This window comes from Palaemon carinicauda, chromosome 37, assembly GCF_036898095.1.
Source record: "Palaemon carinicauda isolate YSFRI2023 chromosome 37, ASM3689809v2, whole genome shotgun sequence".
Classification (NCBI taxonomy): Eukaryota; Metazoa; Arthropoda; class Malacostraca; order Decapoda; family Palaemonidae; genus Palaemon; species Palaemon carinicauda.
This window is the reverse complement of record NC_090761.1, coordinates 59,874,693-59,899,077: the sequence shown is the minus strand read 5'-3', so window position 1 is coordinate 59,899,077 and position 24,385 is coordinate 59,874,693. Positions and strand designations below refer to the sequence as shown.

General features: G+C 34.0%; 1 protein-coding gene across 1 annotated transcript in view; it reads left to right on the top strand.

Moving 5' to 3' along the window:
* Positions 1-24,385, top strand: part of LOC137629818 (mucin-3B-like) — a 164,553-nt gene that overhangs the window by 59,093 nt on the left and 81,075 nt on the right. The window contains exons 31-53 of the mRNA XM_068361467.1: positions 319-774; positions 2,354-2,779; positions 3,568-4,014; positions 4,753-5,190; positions 5,442-5,918; positions 6,605-6,835; positions 6,971-7,123; positions 7,798-8,274; positions 8,949-9,446; positions 10,119-10,328; positions 10,464-10,616; positions 11,288-11,764; positions 12,436-12,912; positions 13,587-14,084; positions 14,755-15,231; positions 15,903-16,400; positions 17,072-17,548; positions 18,220-18,696; positions 19,370-19,846; positions 20,558-21,013; positions 21,204-21,638; positions 22,402-22,878; positions 23,590-24,045. Of these exons, the coding sequence (XP_068217568.1) occupies positions 319-774; positions 2,354-2,779; positions 3,568-4,014; positions 4,753-5,190; positions 5,442-5,918; positions 6,605-6,835; positions 6,971-7,123; positions 7,798-8,274; positions 8,949-9,446; positions 10,119-10,328; positions 10,464-10,616; positions 11,288-11,764; positions 12,436-12,912; positions 13,587-14,084; positions 14,755-15,231; positions 15,903-16,400; positions 17,072-17,548; positions 18,220-18,696; positions 19,370-19,846; positions 20,558-21,013; positions 21,204-21,638; positions 22,402-22,878; positions 23,590-24,045 (9,648 nt within the window). The remainder of the gene's footprint in view (positions 1-318; positions 775-2,353; positions 2,780-3,567; positions 4,015-4,752; positions 5,191-5,441; positions 5,919-6,604; positions 6,836-6,970; positions 7,124-7,797; positions 8,275-8,948; positions 9,447-10,118; positions 10,329-10,463; positions 10,617-11,287; positions 11,765-12,435; positions 12,913-13,586; positions 14,085-14,754; positions 15,232-15,902; positions 16,401-17,071; positions 17,549-18,219; positions 18,697-19,369; positions 19,847-20,557; positions 21,014-21,203; positions 21,639-22,401; positions 22,879-23,589; positions 24,046-24,385) is intronic.

Sequence of the window (24,385 nt, the reverse complement as noted above, 5' to 3'; positions counted from 1 at the left end):
ATTTTCCAGTTTTCAATTAAAATAAGAACATTAGTTATTTTTCCGTATTTACAACCTAAGCATATCAAAATTCAATAAATAGAATAAATACAAGAAAATATGGTTATTGATTACACTCTTTTACTGGACATGGATGTTTCATTGGTTACTATATCTTTACTACCACCATAAAATGAATTATTGAGATATACCGTGGTTTAAATTCTATTGCTTATTCAATGCTGAAAAATCAAGTAAAATAATGATGGTACATAAGAGTATCACTCGAGTATACAATGCAAAATCAAATTGTTTACTAAGAAGAGAATTTATTTATAGGCTCAAGTAGTTCCAGTATATCTATCAGCGTATCAAGTCTAACCTTCACCACTACAACTGTGACACCAACAACTACAACGCCAACAACAACAACAGGATCTTCTACAACGACAACAGCTACTCCAACTACAACCACACCCACATCCTCAACAACTACAGGAACTTCTACTACAACAACAGCAACTCCTACAAGTACCACTCTCTCTTCGACTACAACGACAAACACAGCTACTACAACAACTGCAACACCTACTACAACTACTGGTTCATCAACAACTACTAGTGCTACATCTACAACTCTTACACCAACAACTACAACGGCATCAACTCCCACTACACCTACAACACTTGCTCCAACCACAACTACTGCTACACAAACTACCACTACTGGTACACCAACTACTCCAACAACAACTACTCAATCATCGAGCAGTTCATTCAGCAGTAGCAGTTTAGGTCAGTTTTGATTCTTACATTGATTCTTGATTAATATTCAGTACAATAATCTCTTTTAATTTCTTAAAAGCCCGAAGAAATGAATTTCCTTCACCAATATTTCTGAATTTGATCTCAAGGATGGTTCAATGGCAATTTTTTTTACCTCTAACAAAGACGTTTGATGGTATTTGACGAAGAAGCTACTATGAATCATTCCCCAAAACCCATTTTATGAGTAAAGGAAATATTCAGAAATAAAATACTTATTAAGTTTATCGAGGAATTGCTTAATGAAATTACTACTCTGAATCTATGAGGTGAAACTTACAAATTACATGAAATGAAAAAAATACCATCTCTCTCTCTCTCTCTCTCTCTCTCTCTCTCTCTCTCTCTCTCTCTCTCTCTCTCTCTCTCTCTCTCTCTCTCTCTCCAAAAATATTTAATAATACAATTACTCACATTCCAGTCCAGTTTTCCAGTAATTACATCTTTCATCTGATATCATGCCTTTCTAACATAATTTATTCGATAACTGTTTTGCTGGAGAAATGAAACATTCTTATATTGTTTTGACATTCATCCTTATTTTATAACAAAAGTGACAATTCTTTTTTTTTCTTACTCTACCGGCCAAATTAGTCCCATCGTGTAGCAGGTTAACCGCTCCAGTCAGCCTTTTCCACCTGTTTTTATTCCTTACAATTTCTTCCTCCAGCCCCACTCCACCTCATTACATCCTTATGTCTGATCTGTTGATGCCCAGCAGTCCTCATCCCCGTGATTGACATGTTCTTAGTTCTATTGATTAGGTCCACCTCCTCCTTTCCTATCACATGACCATAGTATCTCAGACGAGCTTCCCTACCCTTATCTTTTACATTACATATACCATACATTCTTCTTATATCTTAACTCTCCCTCCTTTCCAGTAGAAGTAATATTCCAGTAAAAGTAATTGTCACTAAGTAATTAGTACTGCATAAAAACTTTATTGAAAAGAAAACATAATTTGTATGTTTTTTTTTAATACAGGAAATATTTGAAATTTATGGCCGCTTAGTGATATTCAAGTATTAAATAATGAACAAAAACTATCTATCTATATATATAAATATATATATATATATATATATATATATATATATATATATATATATATATATATATATATATATATATAATCACGTGTCAAGAAGTAATTCCAGATCCAAATCATGGCACAAGGTCACTAAATATCTGTAGTTTATATTTAGAACTGAGAGCTTTGTATTTTTTTTCTTTTCCTCTTAGTATTGCAAATTAAAAATGAAGCTACATTAATGATATTTCTAATCATGTATACTTTAGGGTGCTATCTTTTATTTAAACACCAGGAGGCTCAATATTTCAATAGAAAAAAAATTAATACTGCAACATATTTAGGAGCTTCTTTCAAAATCCGAAGCATAAATCCAAAATATCCCCGGAAATCACACTATACCCAAAAATATGTTCTGAGCTTGTTAATTGTTAATAGTTGTTGCTCCATCTCCGGGTCATTGGTGAAAGAATTAAGAAAACAAATTACTAACTGAAAGGGACTTTTCATTTACAGGCTCAAGTAGTTCCAGTGTATCCTACAGCTTATCAAGCCCAACATTTACCACAACAACTGCAACACCAACTACTACAACGGGATCATCTACAACAACAACAGTTACTTCTACCACAGCAACACCCACCACCTCCACTACAACAGGAACAACAGCAACTTCTACTACAACAACTGCAACACCCACAACAACCACTGGAACATCTACAACTACCACTGTTACCTCTACTACTGGTACACCAACAAATACAACTCCCACTACAACCACAACAATAGCTACTCCAACCACAACAACAGCTACTCCAACCACAACAACAGCTACTCCAACCACAACAACTGCCACACAAACTACCACTACTGGTACACCAACTACTCCAACAGCAACAACTACTCAATCATCGAGCAGTTCGTTTAGTAGTAGCAGTCCAGGTTAGTTATTTTATATTTTGAATTCATTCTTCGTTTTTATATTAATCTCACCTCATTTCTGATAAAAAGACTATTTGGAATTAAAAAAAAATCGCAAGAAATCTCAATACTATACCTAAAAATGGGACCTGATTCATCAAAATTTAATGGATCGTGATGATAGTATATGCTATTTGAAACTCAATCAGTAAAGTATTTAGTCATGATTTGACAAATTTCTTTTGAGTTCATCCATAATTAGTTTTGCAGAAAACTGCTTAAGTAAGGATACATATATTATTAATGTTATTAACTGAAAATTAACCAAATGTGGACAAATTCAAGATCACCCAATTTCAACATGTTCTGATTCATACTTTTTACTCATAATGGTGGATACTACAATTGCTCTTTATTTGAGTGTCACCTACGAGAGGCTGGTTTTACTGTGTCAGACTTTGTTTGTTATTAATGTTTTACATAGAAGTTTTACAAATATTTTCTGAGTAATTGCGCTTAAATCTAGTTAACTTAGTATTGAAATGTTCTAAGTATGTTCATGGCGTGGTATTTGTGGAATTTATTGGAACAACAAGAATTGCCATTGATAAAAGAAAAAAAATTAAACTACTTATACTGCAAATACTAAGACATCTAAAACCCATTGAATTATAAATATAATGTAATTGATAAGGATTTATTGTTTTGGTTTCATAGATTTTTTTATTGCAGTAATGTCACATGACATTTTTACTTATCGAGAGCACAAAGAAAGTAATTGTTTAACTGAAAGAGGCTTTTATTTACAGGCTCAAGTAGTTCCAGTATATCCTACAGCTTATCAAGTCCAACCTTCACCACAACAACTGCAACACCAACAACTACAACACCAACTACTACAACGATATCTTCTACAACAACAACAGTTACTTCCACCACAGCCACACCCACCACCTCCACAACAACAGGAACTACAGAAAGTCCTACAAGTACCACTGTTTCTTCGACAACAACCACATTCACACCAACAACAACAACTGCAACACCTACAACAACCTCTGGATCTTCTACTACTACCACTGCCACCTCTACTACTGTTACACCAACAACTACAACGGCATCAACTCCCACTACAACTACAACAGCTACTCCAACCACAACAACTGCCACACAAACTACAACCACTGGTACACCAACCACTCCAACAACAACAACTACGCAATCATCAAGCAGTTCATTCAGTAGCAGCAGTCCAGGTTAGTTTTTTTTTATTTTATATTCTAAATTTTTTCCTCATTTTTATGCTAGTTTCAACTCCTTTCTGAAACGAAGGGAAAAAAAGAATATAATGTATGTACACATAGAAAAAATAATTTTTGAGAATTCTCAATATTGTACCTATGAATGTAACCTAATTTGTTATGATAAATGATTTTAAATGATACTTCATGCTGCTTCACATTAATCAGTATATTATTTAGTCATGGCTTGCAAAATATAATTTAGTTCAGTTTTGAAAAGCTGTACAGAAAACTGCTAAAAGGTTATGCAAATAAAATATTAAAACTTATTGATATAAAAATGAATTAATTTTGATAAAGATACTGTTAAAATTAGGACTTATGTGGTTTCTTTATTATACATAGTATATATCACCTGGACAATTTTGCATTTAGATTCACATTTATAGCTTCATATTTTATGTTTCATGATTATCATTTTTAACTATATGCAAATATTTTATATACTCCTTTTGCGGAATGTCTTGGAACATCGTTACTTGGTATTATTGAAGGTGAAAAAAAATTCTACTACTTATACTAAGATTAATGTGATGAATACAGCTTATTGGATCATAAATGAATCATAATTGAGAAGGATTAATTCATTTGGAGTTTTTTTTTATTTTCTTGTAATTATGTCACAATATGTTGTTACTTGATGAAAGAATTAAGAAAGCAAATTACATACTGAAAGTGACTTTTCATTTACAGGCTCAAGTAGTTCCAGTGTATCCTACAGCTTATCAAGCCCAACATTTACCACAACAACTGCAACACCAACTACTACAACGGGATCATCTACAACAACAACAGTTACTTCTACCACAGCAACACCCACCACCTCCACTACAACAGGAACAACAGCAACTTCTACTACAACAACTGCAACACCCACAACAACCACTGGAACATCTACAACTACCACTGTTACCTCTACTACTGGTACACCAACGACTACAACTCTATCAACTCCCACTACAACCACAACAACAGCTGCTACTCCAACCACAACAACAGCTACTCCAACCACAACAACAGCTACTCCAACCACAACAACTGCCACACAAACTACCACTACTGGTACACCAACTACTCCAACAGCAACAACTACTCAATCATTGAGCAGTTCGTTTAGTAGTAGCAGTCAAGGTTAGTTATTTTGTATTTTGAATTCATTCTTCGTTTTTATATTAATCTCACCTCATTTCTGACAAAAAGACTATCTATACGGCAAATATTAAGACATCTACAGGCTACCAAATTATAAATATATCATAATTGATAGGGAGTTATTGTTTTGGTTTCATAGATTCTTTTATTGCAGTAATGTCACATGACTTTTCACTTATCGAAAGCACAAAGAAAGTAAATGTTTAACTGAAAGAGGCTTTCATTTACAGGCTCAAGTAGTTCCAGTGTATCCTACAGCTTATCAAGCCCAACATTTACCACAACAACTGCAACACCAACTACTACAACGGGATCATCTACAACAACAACAGTTACTTCTACCACAGCAACACCCACCACCTCCACTACAACAGGAACAACTGAAACTTCTACTACAACAACTGCAACACCCACAACAACCACTGGATCATCTACAACTACCACTGTTACCTCTACTACTGGTACACCAACAACTACATCTCCATCAACTACCACTACAACCACAACAACAGCTACTCCAACCACAACAACAGCTACTCCAACAACAACAACAGCTACTCCAACCACAACAACAGCTACTCCAACAACAACAACAGCTACTCCAACCACAACAACTGCCACACAAACTACCACTACTGGTACACCAACTACTCCAACAGCAACAACTACTCAATCATCGAGCAGTTCGTTTAGTAGCAGCAGTCCAGGTTAGTTTTTTATATTTTAAATGTTTTCCGCATTATTATGCTAGTTTCAACTCTTTTCTGAAACGATGGAAAAAAAAGAATATACTGTATGTACACATAGAAAAAATAATTTTGGAGAACTCAATATTGCACCTATTCAGGTAACCTTATTTGTTATAATAAATGGTTTTATATGATACTTCATGTTAGTCCACACTCACCAGTTCATTATTTAGTCATGGCTTGCAAAAAAATCTTTAGTTCAGTTGTGAATAGCTATACAGAATATGCAAGTAAAATCTTAAAAATCGTTGATAAGAATAATAAATTAATTCTGAATAAGACATTGTTTAAATTAGGACCACTGAGGTTCTAATTTTTATAGTTTATTCTACATAGATAATTTTGTATATAGATTCACATTTAGAGCTTCATATTTTGGGATTTCTGATTTTCGTATTTAGTTATATGCACAAATTTTATATACTCCTTTAGAGGAATGTCTTGGAACATCATTACTTGCTATTAATAAAGGTGAAATGAATTCTATTACTACTAAAACTAGTATGATAAACACAACTTATTGGATCATAAATATATCATAATTGAAGAGGATTACTTTCTTGCAATGATGTCACTAAACGTTGTTACCTGGTGAAAGAATTAAGAAAGCAAATTACTAACTGAAAGGGATTTTTTATTTACAGGCTCAAGTAGTTCCAGTGTATCCTACAGCTTATCAAGCCCAACATTTACCACAACAACTGCAACACCAACTACTACAACGGGATCATCTACAACAACAACAGTTACTTCTACCACAGCAACACCCACCACCTCCACTACAACAGGAACAACAGCAACTTCTACTACAACAACTGCAACACCCACAACAACCACTGGAACATCTACAACTACCACTGTTACCTCTACTGCTGGTACACCAACAACTACAACTCTATCAACTCCCACTATGACCACAACAACAGCTACTCCAACCTCAACAACAGCTACTCCAACCACAACAACAGTTACTCCAACCACAACAACAGTTACTCCAACCACAACAACAGCTACTCCAACCACAACAACAGCTACTCCAACCACAACAACAGCTACTCCAACCACAACAACTGCAACACAAACTACCACCACTGGTACACCAACTACTCCAACAGCAACAACTACTCAATCATCGAGCAGTTCGTTTAGTAGCAGCAGTCCAGGTTAGTTTTTTATATTCTAAATTTTTTTCCGCATTATTATGCTAGTTTCAACTCTTTTCTGACACGAAGGAAAAAGAAAAGAATATACTGTATGTACACAGAAAAAATAATTTTTGAGAAATCAATATTGCACCTATTCATGTAACCTAATTTGTTGTAATAAATGGTTTTAAATGATACTTCATGTTGGTCCCCATTCACCAATTCCTTATTTAGTCATGGTTTGCAAAAAAAATATTTAGTTCAGTTTTGAACAGCTATACAGAAAACTGCTAAATAATATGCAAGTAAAATCTTACAAATTATTGATATGAATAATAAATTCAATTCATTTTAATGTATAGTATATTTTACCAAGATAATTGTTTGATTAGATTCACATTTATAGCATGATATTTTGTAATTCATGATTTCGGTCTTTTCTGATATGCTAATATTTTATATACTCCTTTTGTGGAATGTCTTGGTATATCATTACTTGATATTAAATAAGAAAGGTGAAAAAAATTCTACTACTACTACTAAAACTAGTATGATGAATACAACTTACTGGATCATAAATATAACATTTTTGAAAAGGATTACTTTCTTGCAATGATGTCACTAAATGTTGTCACCTGGTGAAAAAAAATAAGAAAGCAAATTACTAACTGAAAGTGACTTTTCATTTACAGGCTCAAGTAGTTCCAGTGTATCCTACAGCTTATCAAGCCCAACATTTACCACAACAACTGCAACACCAACTACTACAATGGGATCATCTACAACAACAACAGTTACTTCTACCACAGCAACACCCACCACCTCCACTACAACAGGAACAACAGCAACTTCTACTACAACAACTGCAACACCCACAACAACCACTGGAACATCTACAACTACCACTGTTACCTCTACTACTGGTACACCAACAACTACAACTCTATCAACTCCCACTATGACCACAACAACAGCTACTCCAACCACAACAACAGTTACTCCAACCACAACAACAGTTACTCCAACCACAACAACAGCTACTCCAACCACAACAACAGCTACTCCAACCACAACAACTGCAACACAAACTACCACCACTGGTACGCCAACTACTCCAACAGCAACAACTACTCAATCATCGAGCAGTTCGTTTAGTAGCAGCAGTCCAGGTTAGTTTTTTATATTCTATTTTTTTTTCCGCATTATTATGCTAGTTTCAACTCTTTTCTGACACGAAGGAAAAAGAAAAGAATATACTGTATGTACACAGAACAAATAATTTTTGAGAAATCAATATTGCACCTATTCATGTAACCTAATTTGTTGTAATAAATGGTTTTAAATGATACTTCATGTTGGTCCCCATTCACCAATTCCTTATTTAGTCATGGTTTGCAAAAAAAATATTTAGTTCAGTTTTGAACAGCTATACAGAAAACTGCTAAATAATATGCAAGTAAAATCTTACAAATTATTGATATGAATAATAAATTCAATTCATTTTTATGTATAGTATATTTTACCAAGATAATTGTTTGATTAGATTCACATTTATAGCATGATATTTTGTAATTCATGATTTCGGTCTTTTCTGATATGCTAATATTTCATATACTCCTTTTGTGGAATGTCTTGGTATATCATTACTTGATATTAAATAAGAAAGGTGAAAAAAATTCTACTACTACTACTAAAACTAGTATGATGAATACAACTTACTGGATCATAAATATAACATTTTTGAAAAGGATTACTTTCTTGCAATGATGTCACTAAATGTTGTCACCTGGTGAAAAAAAATAAGAAAGCAAATTACTAACTGAAAGTGACTTTTCATTTACAGGCTCAAGTAGTTCCAGTGTATCCTACAGCTTATCAAGCCCAACATTTACCACAACAACTGCAACACCAACTACTACAACGGGATCATCTACAACAACAACAGTTACTTCTACCACAGCAACACCCACCACCTCTACTACAACAGGAACAACAGCAACTTCTACTACAACAACTGCAACACCCACAACAACCACTGGAACATCTACAACTACCACTGTTACCTCTACTACTGGTACACCAACAACTACAACTCTATCAACTCCCACTATGACCACAACAACAGCTACTCCAACCACAACAACAGCTACTCCAACCACAACAACAGCTACTCCAACCACAACAACAGTTACTCCAACCACAACAACAGCTACTCCAAACACAACAACAGATACTCCAACCACAACAACTGCAACACAAACTACCACCACTGGTACACCAACTACTCCAACAGCAACAACTACTCAATCATCGAGCAGTTCGTTTAGTAGCAGCAGTCCAGGTTAGTTTTTTATATTTTAAATTTTTTCCGCATTATTATGCTAGTTTCAACTCTTTTCTGACACAAAGGAAAAAGAAAAGAATATACTGTAAATACACAGAAAAAAATAATTTTTGAGAAATCAATACTGCACCTATTCATGTAACCTAATTTGTTATAATAAATGGTTTTAAATGATACTTCATGTTGGTCCCCACTCACCAATTCATTATTTAGTCATGGTTTGCAAAAAAAAATATTTAGTTCAGTTTTGAACAGCTATACAGAAAACTGCTAAATAACATGCAAGTAAAATCTTACAAATTATTGATATGAATAATAAATTCAATTCTTTTTTATGTATAGTATATTTTACCAAGATAATTGTTTAATTAGATTCACATTTATAGCATGATATTTTGTAATTCATGATTTTGGTCTTTTCTGATATGCTAATATTTTATGTACTCCTTTTGTGGAATGTCTTGGTATATCATTACTTGATATTAAATAAGAAAGGTGAAAAAAATTCTACTACTACTACTAAAACTAGTATGATAATTACAACTTACTGGATCATAAATATAACATTTTTGAAAAGGATTACTTTCTTGCAATGATGTCACTAAATGTTGTAACCTGGTGAAAAAATTAAGAAAGCAAATTACTAACAAAGTGACTTTTCATTTACAGGCTCAAGTAGTTCCAGTGTATCCTACAGCTTATCAAGCCCAACATTTACCACAACAACTGCAACACCAACTACTACAACGGGATCATCTACAACAACAACAGTTACTTCTACCACAGCAACACCCACCACCTCCACTACAACAGGAACAACAGCAACTTCTACTACAACAACTGCAACATCTACAACTACCACTGTTACCTCTACTACAGGTACACCAACAACTACAACTCTATTAACTCCCACTATGACCACAACAACAGCTACTCCAACCACAACAACAGCTACTCCAACCACAACAACAGTTACTCCAACCACAACAACAGTTACTCCAACCACAACAACAGCTACTCCAACCACAACAACAGCTACTCCAACCACAACAACAGCTACTCCAACCACAACAACTGCAACACAAACTACCACCACTGGTACACCAACTACTCCAACAGCAACAACTACTCAATCATCGAGCAGTTCGTTTAGTAGCAGCAGTCCAGGTTAGTTTTTTATATTTTAAATTTTTCCGCATTATTATGCTAGTTTCAACTCTTTTCTGACACGAAGGAAAAAGAAAAGAATATACTCTATGTACACAGAAAAAATAATTTTTGAGTAATCAATATTGCACCTATTCATGTAACCTACTTTGTTATAATAAATGGTTTTAAATGATACTTCATGTTGGTCCCCACTCACCAATTCATTATTTAGTCATGGTTTGCAAAAAAATATTTAGTTTAGTTTTGAACAGCTATACAGAAAACTGCTAAATAATATGCAAGTAAAATCTTACAAATTATTGATATGAATAATAAATTCAATTCTTTTTTATGTATAGTATATTTTACCAAGATAATTGTTTAATTAGATTCACATTTATAGCATGATATTTTGTAATTCATGATTTTGGTCTTTTCTGATATGCTAATATTTTATGTACTCCTTTTGTGGAATGTCTTGGTATATCATGACTTGATATTAAATAAGAAAGGTGAAAAAAAATCTACTACTACTACTAAAACTAGTATGATGAATACAACTTACTGGATCATAAATATAACATTTTTGAAAAGGATTACTTTCTTGCAATGATGTCACTAAATGTTGTCACCTGGAAAAAAAAATTAAGAAAGCAAATTACTAACTGAAAGTGACTTTTCATTTACAGGCTCAAGTAGTTCCAGTGTATCCTACAGCTTATCAAGCCCAACATTTACCACAACAACTGCAACACCAACTACTACAACGGGATCATCTACAACAACAACAGTTACTTCTACCACAGCAACACCCACCACCTCCACTACAACAGGAACAACAGCAACTTCTACTACAACAACTGCAACACCCACAACAACCACTGGAACATCTACAACTACCACTGTTACCTCTACTACTGGTACACCAACAACTACAACTCTATCAACTCCCACTATGACCACAACAACAGCTACTCCAACCACAACAACAGCTACTCCAACCACAACAACAGTTACTCCAACCACAACAACAGCTACTCCAACCACAACAACAGCTACTCCAACCACAACAACTGCAACACAAACTACCACCACTGGTACACCAACTACTCCAACAGCAACAACTACTCAATCATCGAGCAGTTCGTTTAGTAGCAGCAGTCCAGGTTAGTTTTTTATATTTCAAATTTTTTCCGCATTATTATGCTAGTTTCAACTCTTTTCTGACACGAAGGAAAAAGAAAAGAATATACTGTATGTACACAGAAAAAATAATTTTTGAGAAATCAAATTTGCACCTATTCATGTAACCTAATTTGTTATAATAAATGGTTTTAAATGATACTTCATGTTGGTCCCCACTCACCAATTCATTATTTAGTCATGGTTTGCAAAAAAAATATTTAGTTCAGTTTTGAACAGCTATACAGAAAACTGCTAAATAATATGCAAGTAAAATCTTACAAATTATTGATATGAATAATAAATTCAATTCTTTTTTATGTATAGTATATTTTACCAAGATAATTGTTTAATTAGATTCACATTTATAGCATGATATTTTGTAATTCATGATTTTGGTCTTTTCTGATATGCTAATATTTTATGTACTCCTTTTGTGGAATGTCTTGGTATATCATTACTGGATATTAAATAAGAAAGGTGAAAAAAATTCTACTACTACTACTAAAACTAGTATGATGAATACAACTTACTGGATCATAAATATAACATTTTTGAAAAGGATTACTTTCTTGCAATGATGTCACTAAATGTTGTCACCTGGTGAAAAAATCAAGAAAGCAAATTACTAACTGAAGTGACTTTTCATTTACAGGCTCAAGTAGTTCCAGTGTATCCTACAGCTTATCAAGCCCAACATTTACCACAACAACTGCAACACCAACTACTACAACGGGATCATCTACAACAACAACAGTTACTTCTACCACAGCAACACCCACCACCTCCACTACAACAGGAACAACAGCAACTTCTACTACAACAACTGCAACACCCACATCAACCACTGGAACATCTACAACTACCACTGTTACCTCTACTACTGGTACACCAACAACTACAACTCTATCAACTCCCACTATGACCACAACAACAGCTACTCCAACCACAACAACAGTTACTCCAACCACAACAACATTTACTCCAACCACAACAACAGCTACTCCAACCACAACAGCAGCTACTCCAACCACAACAACTGCAACACAAACTACCACCACTGGTACACCAACTACTCCAACAGCAACAACTACTCAATCATCGAGCAGTTCGTTTAGTAGCAGCAGTCCAGGTTAGTTTTTTATATTTTAAATTTTTTCCGCATTATTATGCTAGTTTCAACTCTTTTCTGACACGAAGGAAAAAGAAAAGAATATACTGTATGTACACAGAAAAAATAATTTTTGAGAAATCAATATTGCACCTATTCATGTAACCTAATTTGTTATAATAAATGGTTTTAAATGATACTTCATGTTGGTCCCCACTCACCAATTCATTATTTAGTCATGGTTTGCAAAAAAAAATATTTAGTTCAGTTTTGAACAGCTATACAGAAAACTGCTAAATAATATGCAAGTAAAATCTTACAAATTATTGATATGAATAATAAATTCAATTCTTTTTTATGTATAGTATATTTTACCAAGATAATTGTTTAATTAGATTCACATTTATAGCATGATATTTTGTAATTCATGATTTTGGTCTTTTCTGATATGCTAATATTTTATGTACTCCTTTTGTGGAATGTCTTGGTATATCATTACTTGATATTAAATAAGAAAGGTGAAAAAAATTCTACTACTACTACTAAAACTAGTATGATGAATACAACTTACTGGATCATAAATATAACATTTTTGAAAAGGATTACTTTCTTGCAATGATGTCACTAAATGTTGTCACCTGGAAAAAAAAATTAAGAAAGCAAATTACTAACTGAAAGTGACTTTTCATTTACAGGCTCAAGTAGTTCCAGTGTATCCTACAGCTTATCAAGCCCAACATTTACCACAACAACTGCAACACCAACTACTACAACGGGATCATCTACAACAACAACAGTTACTTCTACCACAGCAACACCCACCACCTCCACTACAACAGGAACAACAGCAACTTCTACTACAACAACTGCAACACCCACAACAACCACTGGAACATCTACAACTACCACTGTTACCTCTACTACTGGTACACCAACAACTACAACTCTATCAACTCCCACTATGACCACAACAACAGCTACTCCAACCACAACAACAGCTACTCCAACCACAACAACAGTTACTCCAACCACAACAACAGCTACTCCAACCACAACAACAGCTACTCCAACCACAACAGCAGCTACTCCAACCACAACAACTGCAACACAAACTACCACCACTGGTACACCAACTACTCCAACAGCAACAACTACTCAATCATCGAGCAGTTCGTTTAGTAGCAGCAGTCCAGGTTAGTTTTTTATATTTTAAATTTTTTCCGCATTATTATGCTAGTTTCAACTCTTTTCTGACACGAAGGAAAAAGAAAAGAATATACTGTATGTACACAGAAAAAATAATTTTTGAGAAATCAATATTGCACCTATTCATGTAACCTAATTTGTTATAATAAATGGTTTTAAATGATACCTAATGTTGGTCCCCACTCACCAATTCATTATTTAGTCATGGTTTGCAAAAAAATATTTAGTTCAGTTTTGAACAGCTATACAGAAAACTGCTAAATAATATGCAAGTAAAATCTTACAAATTATTGATATGAATAATAAATTCAATTCTTTTTTATGTATAGTATATTTTACCAAGATAATTGTTTAACTAGATTCACATTTATAGCATGATATTTTGTAATTCATGATTTTGGTCTTTTCTGATATGCTAATATTTTATGTACTCCTTTTGTGGAATGTCTTGGTATATCATTACTTGATATTAAATAAGAAAGGTGAAAAAAATTCTACTACTACTACTAAAACTAGTATGATGAATACAACTTACTGGATCATAAATATAACATTTTTGAAAAGGATTACTTTCTTGCAATGATGTCACTAAATGTTGTCACCTGGTGAAAAAATTAAGAAAGCAAATTACTAACTGAAGTGACTTTTCATTTACAGGCTCAAGTAGTTCCAGTGTATCCTACAGCTTATCAAGCCCAACATTTACCACAACAACTGCAACACCAACTACTACAACGGGATCATCTACAACAACAACAGTTACTTCTACCACAGCAACACCCACCACCTCCACTACAGCAGGAACAACAGCAACTTCTACTACAACAACTGCAACACCCACAACAACCACTGGAACATCTACAACTACCACTGTTACCTCTACTACAGGTACACCAACAACTACAACTCTATCAACTCCCACTATGACCACAACAACAGCTACTCCAACCACAACAACAGTTACTCCAACCACAACAACAGTTACTCCAACCACAACAACAGCTACTCCAACCACAACAACAGCTACTCCAACCACAACAACTGCAACACAAACTACCACCACTGGTACACCAACTACTCCAACAGCAACAACTACTCAATCATCGAGCAGTTCGTTTAGTAGCAGCAGTCCAGGTTAGTTTTTTATATTTTAAATTTTTCCGCATTATTATGCTAGTTTCAACTCTTTTCTGACACGAAGGAAAAAGAAAAGAATATACTCTATGTACACAGAAAAAATAATTTTTGAGTAATCAATATTGCAGCTATTCATGTAACCTAATTTGTTATAATAAATGGTTTTAAATGATACTTCATGTTGGTCCCCACTCACCAATTCATTATTTAGTCATGGTTTGCAAAAAAATATTTAGTTCAGTTTTGAACAGCTATACAGAAAACTGCTAAATAATATTCAAGTAAAATCTTGCAAATTATTGATATGAATAATAAATTCAATTCTTTTTTATGTATAGTATATTTTACCAAGATAATTGTTTAATTAGATTCACATTTATAGCATGATATTTTGTAATTCATGATTTTGGTCTTTTCTGATATGCTAATATTTTATGTACTCCTTTTGTGGAATGTCTTGGTATATCATTACTTGATATTAAATAAGAAAGGTGAAAAAAAATTCTACTACTACTACTAAAACTAGTATGATGAATACAACTTACTGGATCATAAATATAACATTTTTGAAAAGGATTACTTTCTTGCAATGATGTCACTAAATGTTGTCACCTGGAAAAAAAATTAAGAAAGCAAATTACTAACTGAAAGTGACTTTTCATTTACAGGCTCAAGTAGTTCCAGTGTATCCTACAGCTTATCAAGCCCAACATTTACCACAACAACTGCAACACCAACTACTACAACGGGATCAACTACAACAACAACAGTTACTTCTACCATAGCAACACCCACCACCTCCACTACAACAGGAATAACAGCAACTTCTACTACAACAACTGCAACACCCACAACAACCACTGGAACATCTACAACTACCACTGTTACCTCTACTACTGGTACACCAACAACTACAACTCTATCAACTCCCACTATGACCACAACAACAGCTACTCCAACCACAACAACAGCTACTCAAACCACAACAACAGTTACTCCAACCACAACAACAGCTACTCCAACCACAACAACAGCTACTCCTACCACAACAGCAGCTACTCCAACCACAACAACTGCAACACAAACTACCACCACTGGTACACCAACTACTCCAACAGCAACAACTACTAAATCATCGAGCAGTTCGTTTAGTAGCAGCAGTCCAGGTTAGTTTTTTATGTTTTAAATTTTTTCCGCATTATTATGCTAGTTTCAACTTTTTTTTGACACGAAGGAAAAAGAAAAGAATATACTCTATGTACACAGAAATTTTTTTTTTGAGAAATCAATATTGCACCTATTCATGTAACCTAATTTGTTATAATAAATGGTTTTAAATGATACCTAATGTTGGTCCCCACTCACCAATTCATTATTTAGTCATGGTTTGCAAAAAAATATTTAGTTCAGTTTTGAACAGCTATACAGAAAACTGCTAAATGATATGTAAGTAAAATCTTACAAATTATTGATATGAATAATAAATTCAATTCTTTTTTATGTATAGTATATTTTACCAAGATAATTGTTTAATTAGATTCACATTTATAGCATGATATTTTGTAATTCATGATTTTGGTCTTTTCTGATATGCTAATATTTTATGTACTCCTTTTGTGGAATGTCTTGGTATATCATTACTTGATATTAAATAAGAAAGGTGAAAAAAAATCTACTACTACTACTAAAACTAGTATGATGAATACAACTTACTGGATCATAAATATAACATTTTTGAAAAGGATTACTTTCTTGCAATGATGTCACTAAATGTTGTCACCTGGAAAAAAAAATTAAGAAAGCAAATTACTAACTGAAAGTGACTTTTCATTTACAGGCTCAAGTAGTTCCAGTGTATCCTACAGCTTATCAAGCCCAACATTTACCACAACAACTGCAACACCAACTACTACAACAGGATCATCTACAACAACAACAGTTACCTCTACCACAGCAACACCCACCACCTCCACTACAACAGGAACAACAGCAACTTCTACTACAACAACTGCAACACCCACAACAACCACTGGAACATCTACAACTACCACTGTTACCTCTACTACTGGTACACCAACAACTACAACTCTATCAACTCCCACTATGACCACAACAACAGCTACTCCAACCACAACAACAGCTACTCCAACCACAACAACAGTTACTCCAACCACAACAACAGCTACTCCAACCACAACAACAGCTACTCCAACCACAACAACTGCAACACAAACTACCACCACTGGTACACCAACTACTCCAACAGCAACAACTACTCAATCATCGAGCAGTTCGTTTAGTAGCAGCAGTCCAGGTTAGTTTTTTATATTTTAAATTTTTTCCGCATTATTATGCTAGTTTCAACTCTTTTCTGACACGAAGGAAAAAGAAAAGAATATACTGTATGTACACAGAAAAAATAATTTTTGAGAAATCAAATTTGCACCTATTCATGTAACCTAATTTGTTATAATAAATGGTTTTAAATGATACTTCATGTTGGTCCCCACTCACCAATTCATTATTTAGTCATGGTTTGCAAAAAAATATTTAGTTCAGTTTTGAACAGCTATACAGAAAACTGCTAAATAATATGCAAGTAAAATCTTACAAATTATTGATATGAATAATAAATTCAATTCTTTTTTATGTATAGTATATTTTACCAAGATAATTGTTTAATTAGATTCACATTTATAGCATGATATTTTGTAATTCATGATTTTGGTCTTTTCTGATATGCTAATATTTTATGTACTCCTTTTGTGGAATGTCTTGGTATATCATTACTTGATATTGAATAAGAAAGGTGAAAAAAATTCTACTACTACTACTAAAACTAGTATGATGAATACAACTTACTGGATCATGATTATAACATTTTTGAAAAGGATTACTTTCTTGCAATGATGTCACTAAATGTTGTCACCTGGTGAAAAAATTAAGAAAGCAAATTACTAACTGAAAGTGACTTTTCATTTACAGGCTCAAGTAGTTCCAGTGTATCCTACAGCTTATCAAGCCCAACATTTACCACAACAACTGCAACACCAACTACTACAACGGGATCATCTACAACAACAACAGTTACTTCTACCACAGCAACACCCACCACCTCCACTACAACAGGAACAACAGCAACTTCTACTACAACAACTGCAACACCCACAACAACCACTGGAACATCTACAACTACCACTGTTACCTCTACTACTGGTACACCAACAACTACAACTCTATCAACTCCCACTATGACCACAACAACAGCTACTCCAACCACAACAACAGCTACTCCAACCACAACAACAGTTACTCCAACCACAACAACAGCTACTCCAACCACAACAACAGCTACTCCAACCACAACAACTGCAACACAAACTACCACCACTGGTACACCAACTACTCCAACAGCAACAACTACTCAATCATCGAGCAGTTCGTTTAGTAGCAGCAGTCCAGGTTAGTTTTTTATATTTTAAATTTTTTCCACATTATTATGCTAGTTTCAACTCTTTTCTGACACGAAGGAAAAAGAAAAGAATATACTGTATGTACACAGAAAAAATAATTTTTGAGAAATCAAATTTGCACCTATTCATGTAACCTAATTTGTTATAATAAATGGTTTTAAATGATACTTCATGTTGGTCCCCACTCACCAATTCATTATTTAGTCATGGTTTGCAAAAAAAATATTTAGTTCAGTTTTGAACAGCTATACAGAAAACTGCTAAATGATATGCAAGTAAAATCTTACAAATTATTGATATGAATAATAAATTCAATTCTTTTTTATGTATAGTATATTTTACCAAGATAATTGTTTAATTAGATTCACATTTATAGCATGATATTTTGTAATTCATGATTTTGGTCTTTTCTGATATGCTAATATTTTATGTACTCCTTTTGTGGAATGTCTTGGTATATCATTACTTGATATTAAATAAGAAAGGTGAAAAAAATTCTACTACTACTACTAAAACTAGTATGATGAATACAACATACTGGATCATAAATATAACATTTTTGAAAAGGATTACTTTCTTGCAATGATGTCACTAAATGTTGTCACCTGGAAAAAGAAATTAAGAAAGCAAATTACTAACTGAAAGTGACTTTTCATTTACAGGCTCAAGTAGTTCCAGTGTATCCTACAGCTTATCAAGCCCAACATTTACCACAACAACTGCAACACCAACTACTACAACGGTATCATCTACAACAACAACAGTTACTTCTACCACAGCAACACCCACCACCTCCACTACAGCAGGAACAACAGCAACTTCTACTACAACAACTGCAACACCCACAACAACCACTGGAACATCTACAACTACCACTGTTACCTCTACTACTGGTACACCAACAACTACAACTCTATCAACTCCCACTATGACCACAACAACAGCTACTCCAACCACAACAACAGCTACTCCAACCACGACAACAGTTACTCCAACCACAACAACAGCTACTCCAACCACAACAACAGCTACTCCAACCACAACAACTGCAACACAAACTACCACCACTGGTACACCAACTACTCCAACAGCAACAACTACTCAATCATCGAGCAGTTCGTTTAGTAGCAGCAGTCCAGGTTAGTTTTTTATATTTTAAATTTTTTCCACATTATTATGCTAGTTTCAACTCTTTTCTGACACGAAGGAAAAAGAAAAGAATATACTCTATGTACACAGAAATTTTTTTTTTTGAGAAATCAATATTGCACCTATTCATGTAACCTAATTTGTTGTAATAAATGGTTTTAAATGATACTTCATGTTGGTCCCCACTCACCAATTCATTATTTAGTCATGGTTTGCAAAAAAATATTTAGTTCAGTTTTGAACAGCTATACAGAAAACTGCTAAATAATATGCAAGTAAAATCTTGCAAATTATTGATGTGAATAATAAATTAATTTTTAAAAAGTTTCTTTCAAAATTAGGACCTCTGTGGTTTCTTTTTATGTATAGTATATTTTACCAAAATGATTTTTTTTTATTTAGATTCACATTTATAGCATGATATTTTGTAATTCCTGATTTTGGTCTTTTCTGATATGCTAATATTTTATGGACTCCTTTTGTGGAATGTCTTAGAACATCATTACTTGCTATTAATTAAGAAAGGTGAAAAAAATTGTACTACTTGTACTAAAACTAGCATGATGAATACAACTTACTGGATCATAAATATAACATTTTTGAAAAGGATTAATTTCTTGCAATGATGTCACTAAATGTTGTTACCTGGTGAAAGAATTAAGAAAGCAAATTACAAACTGAAAGGGACTTTTCATTTACAGGCTCAAGTAGTTCCAGTGTATCCTACAGCTTATCAAGCCCAACATTTACCACAACAACTGCAACACCAACTACCACAACGGGATCATCTACAACAACAACAGTTACTTCTACCACAGCAACACCCACCACCTCCACTACAACAGGAACAACAGCAACTTCTACTACAACAACTGCAACACCCACAACAACCACTGGAACATCTACAACTACCACTGTTACCTCTACTACTGGTACACCAACAACTACAACTCTATCAACTCCCACTATGACCACAACAACAGTTACTCCAACCACAACAACAGTTACTCCAACCACAACAACAGCTACTCCAACCACAACAACAGCTACTCCAACCACAACAACTGCAACACAAACTACCACCACTGGTACACCAACTACTCCAACAGCGACTTCTACTCAATCATCGAGCAGTTCGTTTAGTAGCAGCAGTCCAGGTTAGTTTTTAATATTTTTAATTTTTTTCCGCATTATTATGCTAGTTTCAACTCTTTTCTGACACGAAGGAAAAAAAAATATACTCTATGTACACAGAAAAAATTATTTTTGAGAAATCAAATTTGCACCTGTTCATGTAACCTAATTAAGAGAGCAAATTACTAACTGAAAGGGACTTTTCATTTACAGGCTCAAGTAGTTCCAGTGCATCGTACAGCTTATCAAGCCCAACATTTACCACAACAACTGCAACACCAACTACTACAACGGGATCATCTACAACAACAACAGTTACTTCTACCACAGCAACACCCACCACCTCCACTACAACAGGAACAACAGCAACTTCTACTACAACAACTGCAACACCCACAACAACCACTGGATCATCTACAACTACCACTGTTACCTCTACTACTGGTACACCAACAACTACAACTCCATCAACTCCCACTACGACCACAACAACAGCTACTCCAACAACAACAACATCTACTCCAACCACAACAACAGCTACTCCAACCACAACAACTGCCACACAAACTACCACCACTGGTACACCAACTACTCCAACAGCAACAACTACTCAATCATCGAGCAGTTCGTTTAGTAGCAGCAGTCCAGGTTAGTTATTTCATATTTTGAATTCATTCTTTGTTTTTATATTAATCTCACCTCATTTCTGATAAAAAGACTATTTGGAAATAGAAAAAAAAAATCGCAAGAAATCTCAATACTATCCTTAAAAATGGGACCTGATTAATCAAAATTTAATGGATTGTGATGATAGTATATTCTATTTGAAACTCAATCAGTAAAGTATTTAGTCATAATTTGACAAATTTCTTTTAATGTTCATCCATTATTAGTTTTACAGAAAACTGCTTAAGTAAGGATACATACATTATTAATGTCATTGGCTGATAATAAAGAACATACGGGCAAATTCAATATCACTTTTTACTCTTAATGATGGATACTAGCATTGCTCTTTAGTTGAGTGTCACATACGAGTGGCTGGTTTTACTGTGTCAGACTCTGTTTGGTATTAATGTTTTACATAGATGTTTTGCATCTAGTTTCTGAGTGCTTGTACTTAAATCAAGTTTAACTTAATATTGAAATTTAGGAAGTATGTTCATAAAGTTTTATTTTTGGAATTTATTGGAACAACAATTGCTATTGCTGGAGGGAAAAAAAATTAAACTATCTATACGGCAAATCTTAAGACATCTACAGCTTATCGAATTATAAATACTTTGTAATTGATAAGGCGTCATTGTTTTGGTTTCATAGATTCTTTTATTGCAGTAATGTCACATGACTTTTCACTTATCGAAAGCACAAAGAAATTAAATGTTTAACTGAAAGAGGCTTTCATTTACAGGCTCAAGTAGTTCCAGTGTATCCTACAGCTTATCAAGCCCAACATTTACCACAACAACTGCAACACCAACTACTACAACGGGATCATCTACAACAACAACAGTTACTTCTACCACAGCAACACCCACCACCTCCACTACAACAGGAACAACAGCAACTTCTACTACAACAACTGCAACACCCACAACAACCACTGGAACATCTACAACTACCACTGTTACCTCTACTACTGGTACACCAACAACTACAACTCTATCAACTCCCACTATGACCACAACAACAGCTACTCCAACCACAACAACAGTTACTCCAACTACAACAACAGCTACTCCAACCACAACAACAGCTACTCCAACCACAACAACAGCTACTCCAACCACAACAACTGCAACACAAACTACCACCACTGGTACACCAACTACTCCAACAGCGACAACTACTCAATCATCGAGCAGTTCGTTTAGTAGCAGCAGTCCAGGTTAGTTTTTAATATTTTTAATTTTTTCCGCATTATTATGCTAGTTTCAACTCTTTTCTGACACGAAGGAAAAAAAAAATATACTCTATGTACACAGAAAAAATTATTTTTGAGAAATCAAATTTGCACCTGTTCATGTAACCTAATTTGTTATAATAAATGGTTTTAAATGATAATTCATGTTGGTCCCCACTCACCAATTCATTATTTAGTCATAGGCTGCAAAAAAATATTTAGTTCAGTTGTGAACAGCTATACAGAAAACTGCTAAATAATATACAAGTAAAATCTTACAAATTATTGGTATGAATAATAAATTCATTTTTAACAAGATTCTTTCTAAATTAGGACCTCTGTGGTTTCTTTTTAATGTATAGTATATTTTACCAAGATAATTTTTTATTGAGATTCACATTTATAGCATGATATTTTGTAATTCATGATTTTGGTCTTTTCTGATATGCTAATATTTTATGGACTCCTTTTGTGGAATGTCTTAGAACATCATTACTTGCTATTAATTAAGAAAGGTGAAAAAAATTCTACTACTTGTACTAAAACTAATTTAGTTTGATGAATACAACTTACTGGATCATAAATATATCATAATTGAAAAGGATTACGTTCTGGCAATGATGTCACAAAATGTTGTTACCTGGTGAAAGAATTAAGAGAGCAAATTACTAACTGAAAGGGACTTTTCATTTACAGGCTCAAGTAGTTCCAGTGTATCCTACAGCTTATCAAGCCCAACATTTACCACAACAACTGCAACACCAACTACTACAACAGGATCATCTACAACAACAACAGTTACTTCTACCACAGCAACACCCACCACCTCCACTACAACAGGAACAACAGCAACTTCTACTACAACAACTGCAACGCCCACAACAACCACTGGATCATCTACAACTACCACTGTTACCTCTACTACTGGTACACCAACAACTACAACTCTATCAACTCCCACTACGACCACAACAACAGCTACTCCAACCACAACAACAGTTACTCCAACCACAACAACAGTTACTCCAACCACAACAACAGCTACTCCAACCACAACAACTGCCACACAAACTACCACCACTGGTACACCAACTACTCCAACAACAACAACTACTCAATCATCGAGCAGTTCGTTTAGTAGCAGCAGTCCAGGTTAGTTATTTTAGATTTTGAATTCATTCCACGTCTTTATATTAATATCACCTATTTTTTTAAAATAAGACTATTTGGAAATAAAAAAAGCAAGAAATATGTATATTATACCTATAAATGTGACCTGATTCATCAGAATTCAATGATTTGTAATGATAGTACATGCTATTTGAAACTTAGTCAGTAAAGTATTTAGTCAAGATTTGAAAAATTTCTTTTTTGTTCATCTATTATTAGTTTTGCAGAAAACTACTTAAGTAAGGATGCATACATTATTAATGTTATTAACTAATAATAAACCACATATTGGCAAATTCAAGATCACCTAATTTCCTCAAGT